At 41.3% G+C, this 14,588-nt stretch overlaps 1 protein-coding gene across 1 annotated transcript; it reads right to left on the reverse strand.

Annotated features, from left to right (window-relative positions):
* Positions 1-219: 219 nt before the first annotated feature.
* LOC143933723 (phospholipase A2 inhibitor and Ly6/PLAUR domain-containing protein-like) lies at positions 220-14,200 on the reverse strand. The gene is made up of 5 exons (XM_077456720.1): positions 13,995-14,200; positions 9,069-9,185; positions 7,530-7,679; positions 5,457-5,600; positions 220-2,409 (listed from the first exon to the last, which is right to left on the reverse strand). The coding sequence occupies exons 1-5, from the start codon at positions 14,044-14,046 to the stop codon at positions 2,210-2,212; spliced, it is 663 nt and encodes a 220-aa protein (XP_077312846.1). The 5' UTR covers positions 14,047-14,200; the 3' UTR covers positions 220-2,209.
* Positions 14,201-14,588: the final 388 nt, after the last annotated feature.

A 14,588-nucleotide genomic window follows, 5' to 3' on the forward strand; every position in this document is an offset into this window, starting at 1 on the left:
TAAATAGGAAAGCAGAGGAACTGGCAGGAACACCAGGGAATTCACACAAATTAATAAATACAAAGAGGATAGGAGTACAACAGACACAGATCAGGAATATGAAAATGAGCATTTTTTTTTATATCAAATCTCAGTGAATTGGGAGAAAGCTGAGTTGATTAATAGGTAATTAAAAAAATTGGAAATTTACTGTATACTTGAAATAAATGAACAGACAAGTTAAAGTAAGTGTTTATTTTTTTAATAACATGAAATTAGTAATAAAATAAATAACGTTGATTTGCATGACAAAAAGCAAAGGTGAAACAAACAAAGCTATAAATAGGTGAAGAGCAGCAATTTGAGCACCCCAAAATCTAAAAGGACTGGTAGATGACAACATTAGTCAGCTCAAGGAAAGAGGGGGTGCTAAAGGAAAATGATGAATCATATATTTTGTACTTTTCAATTTTTATTTACAACACATAGAGTCAAAGGCCAACATGCTTCAGGGGTCTTTAAACCCTTCTTCAAGGGTTTGAAGATAGGAAAGTGCAGAATAAAACTGTTGGTTGATGGATCGTCACTTTTTCTTCCAATTGTCTATACAGTAGATTGTAAGACCGTAGGCATCATTGTTGAGTTTTAGATCAGCCTTTCTCAACCAAGGTTCCTCCAGAGATTGCTAGGAGTTCCTTGAGCAATGAGCAACTTCTACCTTTCAGATGAGTAACCGGTATCAACAATTATCTTTTTTAGCTGTACTGTCGGGATCTTCCCAATGACCACAAATGTAATGCCGCACGCACGCTACCAGACTTTTCAACGGACTTGGTCCGGCGGACAATCTGACGGACTTTGCAACTGAGGTCCGCCGGACTTTCAAAACGAACGGACTTGGCCACACACGATCACTTCAAAAGTCAGACGGATTAGAATGTGATGGTGTAGAATAAGGAAGTTCATAGCCAGTAGCCAATAGCTGCCCTAGTGTCGGTTTTAGTCCATCGGACTAGCACACAGACGAACGGATTGTCCGCTAAAAGCTGAGTCCGGCGGACAAATTTGAAGCCAGTCTTATTTCTAGGTCCGCCGGACTTTTGGGAAGAAAAAAGTCCACTGGAGCCCACACACGATCGAATTGTCCGACGGAAAGTCTGATCGTGCGTACGTGGCATAAGAAGCATTTTTCTAAATGACCATAATAATACACTTGATATCTAAATTATTAGCAAGGGTTCCCTAAACCTGGAAAGTTGTTTTAAGAGGTCCTCCTTGTTGAGTGAGGTTTAGAAAGGCTGTGTTAAAGAGGAAGTAAACCCTGATGAGTTTACTTCCTCTTTCATTCCCTGCAAAGGCAAAGCATAATGGACTACAATGCATCGCATAGTAGTCCATTATGTGTCACTTACCTGACACAGGGGCCAGCGAAGTCACCGCTGTCCCCTGTAGTCCGGCGCATCCATGTTGTTGGTGGGGTCTCGCAGCTCCACCGCTGTCATTCGGCGAGGCCGTCACTCCCACGCATGTGCACGGGAGCCGACGCGCGGCAGCTCCGTTCTTGGAAATGCTGCGCTCAGTGCGCCTGCGCGCCGCTGTCTATGGCGAATGCGCCGCAGACAGCGGTGACTGTCTTCGGGCAAATATCTCCTAAACCGTATAGGTTTAGGAGATATTTCTTGGACCTACAGGTAAGCCTTAATCTAGGCTTACCTGTAGGTCAAAGTGTGTTGTAAGGGTTTACAACCACTTTAAATGAAACAATTTGATAACTGGTGTTTTTCAAACTCACATCCAGATTGCAATGACATTATTGAGGATATATCCACAGTTCAGAGCAGTTTAGGAAAATCTAACCACTTCTTCTTAAATGAATATGTAAATAATTATTTCACTGGATCAAACTCCATCACTCCATCTACTGCTTTAATATTTTTCAGGAGACCTATGTTCCCAAACCCCACAGTATTACAGCAATAAGTTCAATGTTCCAGTTTCAGGCCATGTCCTCTGGTTTTCCAAGGTCTTATTTGGAGACCTCATTCTGATGTGTTTTACTATAAAAATAGCAGGAAAAAACGTCCCCTCTTTCCACTTCCAAAATTAGTAAACATCACCTTTGTCCACTGTCCATCTCCTACCATTAAACCATTGGAGTTATTCAGTAACCAAAAACTGTCCATCAATGAAATTTAGAAGGCAGGAACATACAAAGTCTTGAAGATCTCCATCAAGATGAGAGGCATGAACCAATTATTGATCTTAGTAATAGAAGTATGATTGGCATGCCGTAGGCAAGTCTGCTGGCACTATTGTGACATGTCCTTTTTATTTGCAAGCTGATGCCATCTGCTGATACAGAACTCTGGTCTGTAACACATACGCTCTCCGTGGCACAACCACCAAGAAAGAGAGTGTTTTTTGAAGAACCTGAAAAAAAACAAAAAGTAGAAATAAAGCTTCTATGGTGATATGGAACATTGCATTAGGAGAATCGATGATTCAACGTGTTTTTATTCTGCTGAATATTTGCATGTAAGGGCCGGTTCACACTGCAGGCGCGGCGAGGCGTCTCCGACTTGCCTCGCCGCGACCTGCGGCGACCTCAGCTGCGACTTGCAGAGGACTTCTGTATAGAAGTCAATGCAAGTCGCCCCCGAAGTCGCCCAGAAGTAGTACAGGAACCTTTTTTCTGAGTCGGAGCGACTCGAGTCGCTCCTCTCAGAACGGTTCCATTGTACAGAACGGGGGCGACTTGCGGGAGCGAGGCGAGGCGAGTCGTGTCGCCTCGCATCGCCCGCTGTGTGAACCGGCCCTAAAGCATTCCCTAAAATGTATCCATTTAAGAATCAAAGAAATAATGATTCATAATTTGTATAGTAGTTTATATATCAGACAATTTATATGGATATACTCAAAAAATAAAAACAAAAAAATAAAATACATGGCTCTATTCACAAAGTGGTTTCCCTTTAAAAAATGCGCTTTTTCAAAAAGTTTTTTGGCATTCACAAACAAAGGCTACTAAAATAACGCATGAGTTATTTTATGAAGTCTTGCGATATTTTAGTAGTGAAAACATGTCGTAATTTAATGCAGGGAACTAGTCAGCATATTTTTTTAAATTAATCAATAGGTGTTGTTAAGGAGTGGGCGGCCGCCTGTGTCCCTAACAACCTGTAAACAACACGGTTCTTAACGGATGAGTCATCAGCTATCAGTGGGGTTCCCCACTGACAGCTGAGTATTAAAAAAATGGCTTGGGGTCCCCCCCATGCATACCAGGCTCCTCTTGTCTAAAGGATCCTGGATGTCTCCCCATGTGCCCCCCTGAATGTAATGCAATGAAAATCGGATTGTATTACATTCTTACTCGGCCATGATGGCTGGGGAATCTGACAGGGTGACCTGGAAGTGTCATCAAACCCATTGCTTCCCGGGTCAGCAACAAGAAGGGGAGGAGAGCAGGCGTGTGTCTGCTTAACTCCCTCCCCCACCTGACGGCACAGTCACGGGCCGCAGATGCGCAAGTGGAGCCCAGGATACATGCGAAGGGGGGGAAGGGGGGTCATCATTACCTGGGGTGTGTGAAAATAGACATGTGCACTGTCGAAAAATTTGTTAATTTTTGTTTTCGTTTCATTCGTTTTTTTTTTTTTTTCTTTTCAGGTCAGTCGCAATTCATAAATTGGTTAATTTTTAAATTAGAAAATTCATAAATTTGTAAAATGGTAAATTAGAATATTCATAAATTCATGAATTCGAAAATCCAAAAATAAGAAAGAAAATCTGAAAATTCGAAAGAATAACTAACTAACTGATAATAACTAACTATTAAATTATAGGTACTGGAATTTCCTTTCAAATTTGGCTGGTAGTGAACGTAACAAATACAAATTTAACCGAAGTTACGAATTATCTGAAATAAGGAACGCCGCATCTAAAAAATGGAACAGAATGTATTAATAATAAATAATAATAATAATGAAAAGTTTTTATTATTATTATTATTATTTATTTATTTATTATTATTAATTAATTTATGTTCCATTCGTTTAGATACAGCATTCATTATTTCGGATAATTCGTAACTTTGGTTCAATTTCTATTCGTTATGTCCACTAATGCCCTGTACACACAGTCGGACTTTCCGATGACAACATTTTTTCAACGTATTTTGGCCCAAACTTGTCTTGCATATACACAATTGCACAAAGTTGTCGGAATATCCGATCGTTCTGAACGCAGTGACGTAGAACACGTACGACGGGACTATAAACGGGCCAGTAGCCAATAGCTTTCGTCTCTTAATTTATTCTGAGCATGCGTGGCACTTTGTCCGCCGGAATTGTCTACACACGATCGGAATTTAAATGATCGGATTTTGTTGTCGGAAAATTTTAGATCCTGCTCTCAAACTTTGTGTGTCGGAAATTCCGATGGAAAAAGTCAGATGGAGCCCACGCATGATCGGATTTTCCGACAACGCGATCTGATCGCACATTTTCCGACTGAAAGCCCGACCGTGTGTACGGGGCATTACAGACACATTTGAAAGGAAATCCCAATATCTATAATTTAATAGTTAGTAATAGTTAAGTTATTATTAGTTAGTTATAATTTCACATTTTTTTCGGATTTAGAATTTACGAATTTTAGAATATTTGGAAAAATTTGTTAAACGGGTTTTCGTTAATTTGGATATTTTTGAATTAGTGAATTTGTTAAAAAACAAATTTGGAACAAAACAAATTGCACATGTCTATGTGAAAGCAATCCAGTGCCGCCAGAGGTGCTGGACTATTTCAATCCGACAGGCGGCAGTCTGCTTGTCAGATTTACACACAATCTCCGGATGGGTGTAAAATCTCCCGTTGTCAGGTCCATACAACATATAGACCTGGCAACAAAAGGGTTAAAGCAGAAAGAAATGACCAAAACAGTTACATTCAAGGTGCGCCGCTTCTTGTGCCCTCAACGGTAATGTTAAGCCACCAAATGTCCGGTATCGTAACTGATCACATGTGCAGCACCATGGCAACTGCAGATGAAACGGAGGCTATGATGGCAGCTTCCTTTGCTCTAAGGATAGGAAGGTTTAGTTCCACTTTAAGTGGTACATTTAACAGGCAAAAAATAAGCAAATATGAGACAGGGTTATTTATGCCACCTTATGACAGTGGTCTCCAAACTGCACCCCAGGGCATGTTGCAGCCCCTTTCCTTGACTTTATCCAGCCATTGGGGCTCTATTCCTTCTACTGATGGAACCAAAGATAAAGCACTATCCCCCCAATACCAAAAATGGGGGACTATTCACTCCCACTGACACAGAACAATTTTTACTTCCACTGGCCAGTTCTCCAACCCCCCCCCCCCCCCACCCCCAACACACACCCGAAGTCTAAGGAACAGTAAAATGGCCCTTTGTTTAAAACGTTTGGAGACCCCTGCCCTATGATAGTAAAGGCTACTTACCTAGTATGGTAGTCGATGAATAACGAACACAGCGGTTTTGATCTCCGGTGCATGCAGATACATTCGGAAATTTGCAAGGTTCCAAGTCTTTGGCAACATAGGAAGGGCAAAGTAGGCCATTTAAGGTGAGGTTTGGTGGAGGCACTAATAACAAAAAATATAAATATATTTTTCAAAGAAATTCTGAAACATATTCATCACTGTTACAACTATGGAAGAAATCAAGTTGAATTATAGTATAACCAAAGCCTCGCATTTTGAAAGATTTCAGTAAGTACAGTCTCAGTCAGGGCTTTTCTTGCAAGAACGTGGGGGAACACCTTTGGCACTGATTGTTTGTAATGGTAAGGGGTGGGGGGGAATGCTAGAAAGTCTATTGTTGCTGGTTGCTGGGAATCTATTTTCTCTTGGTGGGGGATTTCTGGGGTAGTCTATTGTTGCTGGTGGGGGATCTATTGTTGCTGGGGTGATCTGTAGTTGCTGGGGAGGTCTATTGTTACAGGGAAGGTCTATGGTTGCTAGTGGAGGATTTATTGTTGCTGGGGGGTGTTATGATATGAAGACAGTTGGTGGCACACCATGCTGTAGTGATGCCAAATCTTTATTCCATGTGTTAACGCATTTCACACATATGCCAGTGTTTATTCGTGATTATGAAAAAGCACTAGCATATGTGTGAAACACGTTAATAGTTCTGGCTACTCTGTTGTTGTGTTATCCTCAATTGACATAAGGAATAAAGATTTGGCATTTCTACAGCATGGTGTGCCACCAACTTTCTTCATATCACTACATTGTGGTGGCGATCCGAGACGAACATCCACCATGGGGGTCATATCACTTGAGTGACACCTTCACCTGGAGCAGTAAAACTTCTGTCTATAGAGGGTCAATTATTGCTGGAGAGATACTGTTAAGGGAGTCTATTGATGCTGTCTAATAGAGGGCCTATTAATGCTGACTGCTGGGAGATCTTTTGTTACTGGCAGGGGTCTATTGTTGCAGGGGGAGGTGGTATTTTGTTTGCAGGGATCTATTGGTGATGGGTTGGCCTATTGCTGATTGTGGGTGTATAACCACATGCCGACCAGTGCAAAGCGATATATGTCGGCACAATGGCATGGGTGGGCAAATGGGAATATAGGTACACCCCCTTTAAGAAGAGGCATTGTGGGTGTGCCTACCCACCGTGTGCTCCATGAACGTGGGTCCCACAGACTCGATGTCTGCCGGGTGCCCGGGATCGTGTCATGGAGTGGCAGAATGGGGAGATGCCTATGTAAACAAGGCATTTCCCTGGTCTGCCTAGTGACACGACAGAGATCACTGCTCCCTGTCATCGGGTATATCAAAAGTGAGTACACCCCTCCTGTTTTTGTAAATATTTTATTATATCTTTTCATGTGACAACACTGAAGAAATTACACTTTGCTACACTCATACGTCTATTTCCCAAAGACAACCTCTGGATATGACGCTGAGCACTGTATGGTCTTGGCCACTGTGCTGCAGCTCAGTTTCAGGGTCTTGGCAATCTTCTTATAGCCTAGGCCATCTTTATGTAGAGCAACAATTCTTTTTTTCAGATCCTCAGAGAGTTTTTGAGGTGCCATGTTGAACTTCCAGTGACCAGTATGAGAGAGTGAGAGCGATAACACAAAATTTAACACACCTGCTCCCCATTCACACCTGAGACCTTGTAACACTAACGAGTCACATGGCACTGGGGAGGAAAAATTGATAATTGGGCACAATTTGAAAATTTTCACTTAGGGGTGTACTCACTTTTGTTGCCAGCGGTTTAGACATTAATGGCTGTGTGTTGAGTTATTTTGAGGGGACAGCAGATTTACACTGTTATACAAGCTGTACACTCACTACTTTACATTGTAGCAAAGTGTCATTTCTTTAGTGTTGTCAGATGAAAAGATAGAATAAAATTTTAACAAAAACATAAGGAGTGTACTCACTTTTGCGAGATACTGTATATACATACTATAACACAACTGGAGTTTTAAATGAAATATTTTTGGAATATAAGAAAATAACATAAAATAAAAATACATGACTTACGGGATGGTATATCATTATTACAGCTGTTATTGAAGCAGCATGATGTAATAAATGTGGATTCTTCATATAGGCCAGTCACTGTTCCATTATTGAAGCACTGTGACATAGGCACACAGGACTTGATTTGAAAAAAACTTGTCCAACGGGCTCCTATATAAGAGAAATAAAATGCATGAAAAGGAGAAAATATTATTTAATACAAATGTGGCTGTACACAGTAAACACAGTTTACCATGCTGCAGTTATGAATGAACACAGGGAGCGATTCAGTTCATTTAGAAAAGGAAGGCGCTGACATATTTACTGGCCCAATTCCCCAATCTCCATCCTGAAACATCCCCCTCAGAAGCTGGGGAGCGAGGACAGGAGGGATGTTAGCAGCAATGCGGGGCGGGGTGCTAACACAGGGGAAGCCCAGGCAATCATCGGCCCTGTATGTAGTGATTAGAGTGTGCCCGGGCACACCTGGCACATCCTCTGTGCACGTCTATGATCAATTAATATATCCCGAGTTGTATATATAGTAATTATTAGCAGGGGTTCATTGAGACTGGAAAGTTATTTCAACAGTGGCGGCTGTCCCCCTAATCCATGCACCCGACACCCCCCATGCAGGGTGGCGGATGCATGGATTTCAATGGATTTTTTTTTTTAATAAGCACATGATTGGAACCCGAGGCTCTAATTGGATTAAAAAAAGGGTGGGCTCAGGGCGCATAGCTCTGTGCCCCGAGCCCACCCAGTTGTGTGACATTAGTGAATTAATATTCACTTATGTCTTCCTGTTTGAGTCCAAAGACCTCATTGGCTGAAAGTATGAAGACCTGATTGGTCATGAGGAGAAGCGATGGCCGGGACACAGAGGAGACGGAAGGGGGAAGCCGCTGCAAGCAGATCCCTCTTCTCTTACACTGCACACAGCTTTTGTGTTGCCGACTCAGTCTAGGAGCAGGGGAGACAGTGGGATTCCTATATTCCAGAAGAAGCAAGAGCTGAAGGGCACATACAATTTGAAGGTAAGTAATCTACTGCTGCTGGATTCTCTTGTTTTCCATTATTGTCATTTTTTGACAGATTTGCATTTGCCGTGATGGGAGGGGGGTTAATGTGGGGTTGGCCGGCTTCAGCGACGGGAGGGGGGTGTCTGTGGTCAAGTCTGTCTGCTGCCCCCGACTGATGGGGCACCAGCCGCCACTGTATTCCAAGGGTTCCATCATGTCAATAAGGTTGAGAAAGGCTGGTCTAATCAAACACTTTTCTTTACAACCACACATCTGCTTCATGTTTCCTGCCTGAAGGTTCAGTGTGGTGCATTTTAGGTTTTAAGGATGTTGTGTTGGTATTACCATTCGTCCCTATGGCAAATTAATTCTGATAGAACCTTACTTCAAAAATGCAGTAAACAGGATTTGTTTCCCAAAATGCAGAGCTGTGATTGTATCCATAAACCATGTAGCTTGCAAGAATTTTGTGTACCTATAGATGTGATGCAGTTGTACAACAGTAAGCAGCCGCTGCTGGAAAGGAAAGGGTTATTACCTCTGTTCCGGATGAGGGTGGTGGCACATGCATCTGAAGAGAAGGAGCAGTCTGTTGCTTGGCCATTGCAGTTTGTATCACTGTAACTGCTACACTGTATACATTTCAATGCCTGACCTAAAGAAGAAAAAAAAAAAAAACAGAACTGTAAAGATGTACAAGTATGCAAGAAAAATAAATAATGGGAAAATAAACCCAATGCACACAAGAGAGATTTCCTAAAACTGGAGCACTCATGCTGCGTACACACGATCATAATTCTCGTCGGAAAAAGCTCTGATGGTTTTCCCGACGGAATTCCAACGGAATTCGGCTCAAGCTGTCTTGCCTACACACGGTCACATCAAATTCCGATCGTTTATAACGCGGTGATGTACAACACGTATGACGGGACTAGAAAACGGAAGTTCAATAGCCAGTAGCCAATAGCTTCTGTCTCGTAGTTGAATCTGAGCATATGTGATTTTTGGCGTGTCGGAAATTGCATACACACGATTGGAATTACCGATAGAAAGTTTTTCCGTCTGGAAAATTGAGAATATGCTATCAATTTTTGGCTGGTGGAAATTTGGACAGCTAAGTTCCGATGGAGCATACACACGGTCGCATTTTCCGATGAAAAGCTCTCATCTGTCTTTTTCTGGCCGGAATTCCGATCGTGTGTACGCGTCATAAGAATCTGGTGCCACTGTGCATGGTAGCCAATCCGCTTCTAACTTCAGTTTGTTCAGTTAAGCTTTGACAATAAATCTTGGAAGCTGATTGGTTACTATGAAGAGCTACACCAGATTTTGCACTCTCAAGTTTTAGTAACCCCCCCCCCCCCCCGGGATTACAGTGGGGAGTCCTAAAAATATATAGATCTGGCCGCTGCCTAGGGAAAAATGCCATCACTACTACTGCTACTGATACTTTCATATCTAATGCCACGTACACACGGTCTGAATTTCGGCAAGCCAAAGGTCAAGGAGAGCTTTTCTTTGGAAAATGCAACCGTGTGTATGCTCCATCTGAATTTTGCTGGATGAATTTCCTGCAAGCAAAAGATTGAGAGAAGGTTCTCAATTTTTTAGACGGAAAAAGTTTCTAACGGAAATCCCGATCGTGTGTATGCAATTACGACGCACAAAAGCTCATGCATGCTCAGATTCAACTACGAGACAGAAGCTATTGGTTACTGGCTATTGAACTTCCTTTTTCTAGCCCCGTCGTATGCGTTGTATGTCATCGCGTTATTGACGGTCGGAATTTGGTGGGACCGTGTGCATGCAAGACAACTTGAGCGAAATCCCGTCGGAATTCAGTCGGGAAAACCATCAGCGCTTTTTCCGACCAAAATTCTGATCGTTTGTACGCGCCATTAGACCCCATGCCAGTTTATGTATGTATATATGTATAAAGAGTGTATGCACGTTTCACTATTGTAAAGAAAAGCCTGTACAAAAAGCATACACATGATTCTACAAAGAAAGGAATGTAGAAAGATTAGCAATATACATAGGAGCTTCCCTGGGGCCAAAAAAAACCTGCCTGACAAGTTTTTATTACACAAGTAAAATACGTGAATTAGCAGAGAAGTTATCATACAGTCAAGTACAGAGATTGACCATAGTGAGTCATCAGTTTCAAAGAAAAAGACAGATAGACTGACTAAAGAATGACACACAGATAGATAGATAGATAGATAGATAGATAGATAGATAGATAGATAGATAGATAGATAGATAGATAGATAGATCAATAGACAGACTATATAGCCAAATGTATTGGGGCACACCTCCAAATCATTGGATTCGGGTCTTCCAATCACCTCCATGGCCACAGATGTATAAAATGAAGCACCTAGGCATGCAGACTGCTTCTGCAAACATATGAAAGAATAGGTCGCTCTCAGGAGCTCAGTGAATTCAAGATAGATGAAATAAGTCCATCCGTGAAATTTTCTTGCTACTAAATATTCCGCGGTCAACTGTTAGTGGTATACATAGTGCAGCTGGGTACAACAGCAACTCAGCCACGAATCACCAAGTGCAATGCAAAGCTTCAGATGCAATGGTGTAAAGCCACCACTGGACTCTAGAGCAGTGGAGACATGTCCTCTGGAGTGATCAATAAACCTTGTTAACCACTTAAGGACCAGACCACTTTTTCAGAATTGGTGTTTACATGTTTAAAACAGTTTTTTTTTGCTAGAAAATTACTTAGACCCCCCAAACATTTTATAGTGTTTTTTTTTCTAACACCCTAGAGAATAAAATGGCGGTCATTTAAATACTTTTTTTCACACCGTATTTGCGCAGCGGTCTTACAAGCGCACTTTTTTTGGAAAAAATTCACTTTTTTGAATAAAAAGATAAGACATAGGTAAAATTAGCCCAATTTTTTTTATATTGTGAAAGATTAAGGACCAGACCACTTTTTCAGAATTGGTGTTTACATGTTTAAAACAGTTTTTTTTTGCTAGAAAATTACTTAGACCCCCCAAACATTTTATAGTGTTTTTTTTTCTAACACCCTAGAGAATAAAATGGCGGTCATTTAAATACTTTTTTTCACACCGTATTTGCGCAGCGGTCTTACAAGCGCACTTTTTTTGGAAAAAATTCACTTTTTTGAATAAAAAGATAAGACATAAGTAAAATTAGCCCAATTTTTTTTATATTGTGAAAGATAATGGTACGTCGAGTAAATTGATACCCAACATGTCAAGCTTCAAAATTGAGCCCGCTCGTGGAATGGCTTCAAACTTTTAGCCTCAAAAATCTCCATAAGCGACATTTAAAAAATTCTACAGGTTGCATTTTTTGTGTTACAGAGGAGTTCTAGGGCTAGAATTATTGCGCTCGCTCTACCGATCGCGGCGATACCTCACATGTGTGGTTTGACCACCGTTTTCATATGCGGGCGCTACTCACATATGCGCTCGCTTCTGTGCGCAAGCTCGTCGTGTCGAGTGTTTTTAAAAACCTTTTTTTTTCTTATTTATTTTAATTGATTTTATTTATTTTTACACTGTTTTTTTTTTTTTTAAATTGATCACTTTTATTCCTATTACAAGGAATGTAAACATCCCTTGTAATAGAAAAAAGCATGACAGGTCCTCTTAAATATGAGATCTGGGGTCAAAAAGTCCTCAGATCTCATATTTGGACTAAAATGCAAAAAAAAAAAAAAAATGACATTTAAAAAAATATACCTTTAAGAGGTATGGGTGGAAGTGACGTTTTGACGTTGCTTCTGCCCTCCTATGGTATAGAGATGAGTGGGGGCCATCTTAGCCTCACTCGTCTCCATACCCAGCTAGCAGAAGGACCCGATCGCCTCCGCCGCTACCGACGGCACCGGGAGGGCGGCGGGAGGGGGGTAGCACCTCTCCCGCCGCCGATAGCGGTGATCTCGTGGCGAATCCGCCGCGGAGACCACCGTTATCGTACAGACGACCGGCGCCTGAAGAGATGGATATCTCGGTTGTGGCAGCAGCTTCTGCTGTTACCGAGATATCCCTCTTCAAAAATAGGATGTACATCGGCGTGCACTGGTCAGTAAGTGGTTAAATATGAAGACCCTAAGAAGACCCTATAATCTATTCTCTTTACAGCTTGAAGGAGTTAATTAATGGGTGATACCCATACACAACAAATTTGTATTTGTAATATCCTTCTGATGTGCTATGTACTGTATTCTTGCTATTATTGATGGATTTTAATATGATGTAATAAACTTGGTATTTTTTTAAAATATAAAAATGATATAGCATTGATGTGGTACAGGTAAAGTCCCTTTAGAATTACTTTCTAGGGATTTGTTTTGAAATCATTAGAAAATTGACCAAATGTTCTAAAAATAAAAATGTTCAAACAAAATTCTGCTAGTGGGTGATAGTGAGTGTATAACCAACTTTACACCACCCCGTTGAGACCTTTTTAGCAATTAATGGCAACATAGCAGGAGGAATTAGACCCAAATTAAATCGCGTGGGTCAAGCATGTATGTTGCTTGACCCACGTGACCAAAGATTGCCTTTGGCTTATATCACAACAGGTACATTTTGAGTCCTGGTGCTGCCATTGATACTGACCCACTGGTGTCATTGTGGTCCATACAGTCTTGGTTCCAGGCCGGGTAAGGGGTTTAAATCACACTAATCCCTGCTGATCAGCTGTTGGTCAGTTATAGGGTCTATGTGTAGGATATATTTAATAATTCACAAACATTCAGAGAGGAGGCACTGAGCGAAGTTTAATTACATGGTCAATTAATAAAATAATAACAACCAAACATCCAATAACCAAACATCAACCTACAAAACATGAATCAGCCAACAACAACCAGTCACCAGGCAAGAGCAAACAAAGCAAATTAAACAACAACTGGCACCAGCAAACCAACCATCCTTCCAACCAACTATCCTTCCAACTAACCAATCAACCAGCCAACAAGCCATCCAACTAAAGTAAAACGATGAAGTTCAAAGCCAAGATTTTTTGCTTTGTTTGTGGATTGAGAAAGCTTAAAACTTCTCTAGAGTCCTAAATGCTATGTCCGTTTTGAGGTTGATCGCCCACCCTTTTCTGTCTCACACCCATTGTGGGATACTACATGAGGGGAAATCTCTGCAGTGAGGGCACAGACAGAACGCAAGACCTAAGATAGAAGATAGAGTCATCATCAGTGACCAGTCATCATCGTCATCCAGTGATTTGGTGATTCTTTCTGTCTGGTGACTCTCTATCTCTCTATTCTGGTCTTGCCTGGTGCCATCCATTGCAGTCAACATAAGCTCCCTCCTGCTACACCGGTTGACAACTTCAAGGTGATGCAGATCTAAGAATTCAAACCTTGTTATTGGAATTCTAGCCTTTCCTCATTCTATCCAAAACTGAAATAACAAAGTAATAAACATTTTTGTTATATTAAAATACTCACCTGTACCCATAAAAACAGAGATCCCTATGATTACACCCACGATGAGTTTCATCCTGACTGGCAGCGGGCTGTTCAGCTTGTGATCTCCGGTGAGTTTGGTGTGCTGTAAATGAGTTGTTTTCTGAACAACCTGGAGGTGTGGATCTGCACTATTGGTGATTGTGTAAGAACGAGGTAAATGCAGAGAAAGCTGAATTTTAAGGTGTGTAGAGAGATGAACTGTTACTGTCTGTCACATTCCATATCAGTGAGTAGAACATAGAAGCTGGTTAGAGGAGTTTAACAGCTTAAGTGCCAGAATTTTGACACACCTATATATTCACCCTCTCTATTCATCCTGGTAACTATCATAAATGGAAGTGAGAGAAAATCCCTAATTTACGTGATCACCAGAACAGGGAATAGAGGGGAAATCTTCCAATGGGGACACCAATTTTGGTGACTACCATGGACTTCCCTCACTTTAGAGTGATTTCCTCTCAATTTCTGTTGTGGCAATGGGATAGGAAATCTTCCTAATCTTCCCTTCTCTTCATAAAGTCATGCCTATTGCTATCACAAGGGATCTTGTCCATCTTTTTTTTGATTGCCCCC

Source organism: Lithobates pipiens, unplaced genomic scaffold, assembly GCF_037356315.1.
Source record: "Lithobates pipiens isolate NorthernLeopardFrog02 unplaced genomic scaffold, aLitPip1_a1.2 Scaffold_27, whole genome shotgun sequence".
Classification (NCBI taxonomy): domain Eukaryota; kingdom Metazoa; phylum Chordata; class Amphibia; order Anura; family Ranidae; genus Lithobates; species Lithobates pipiens.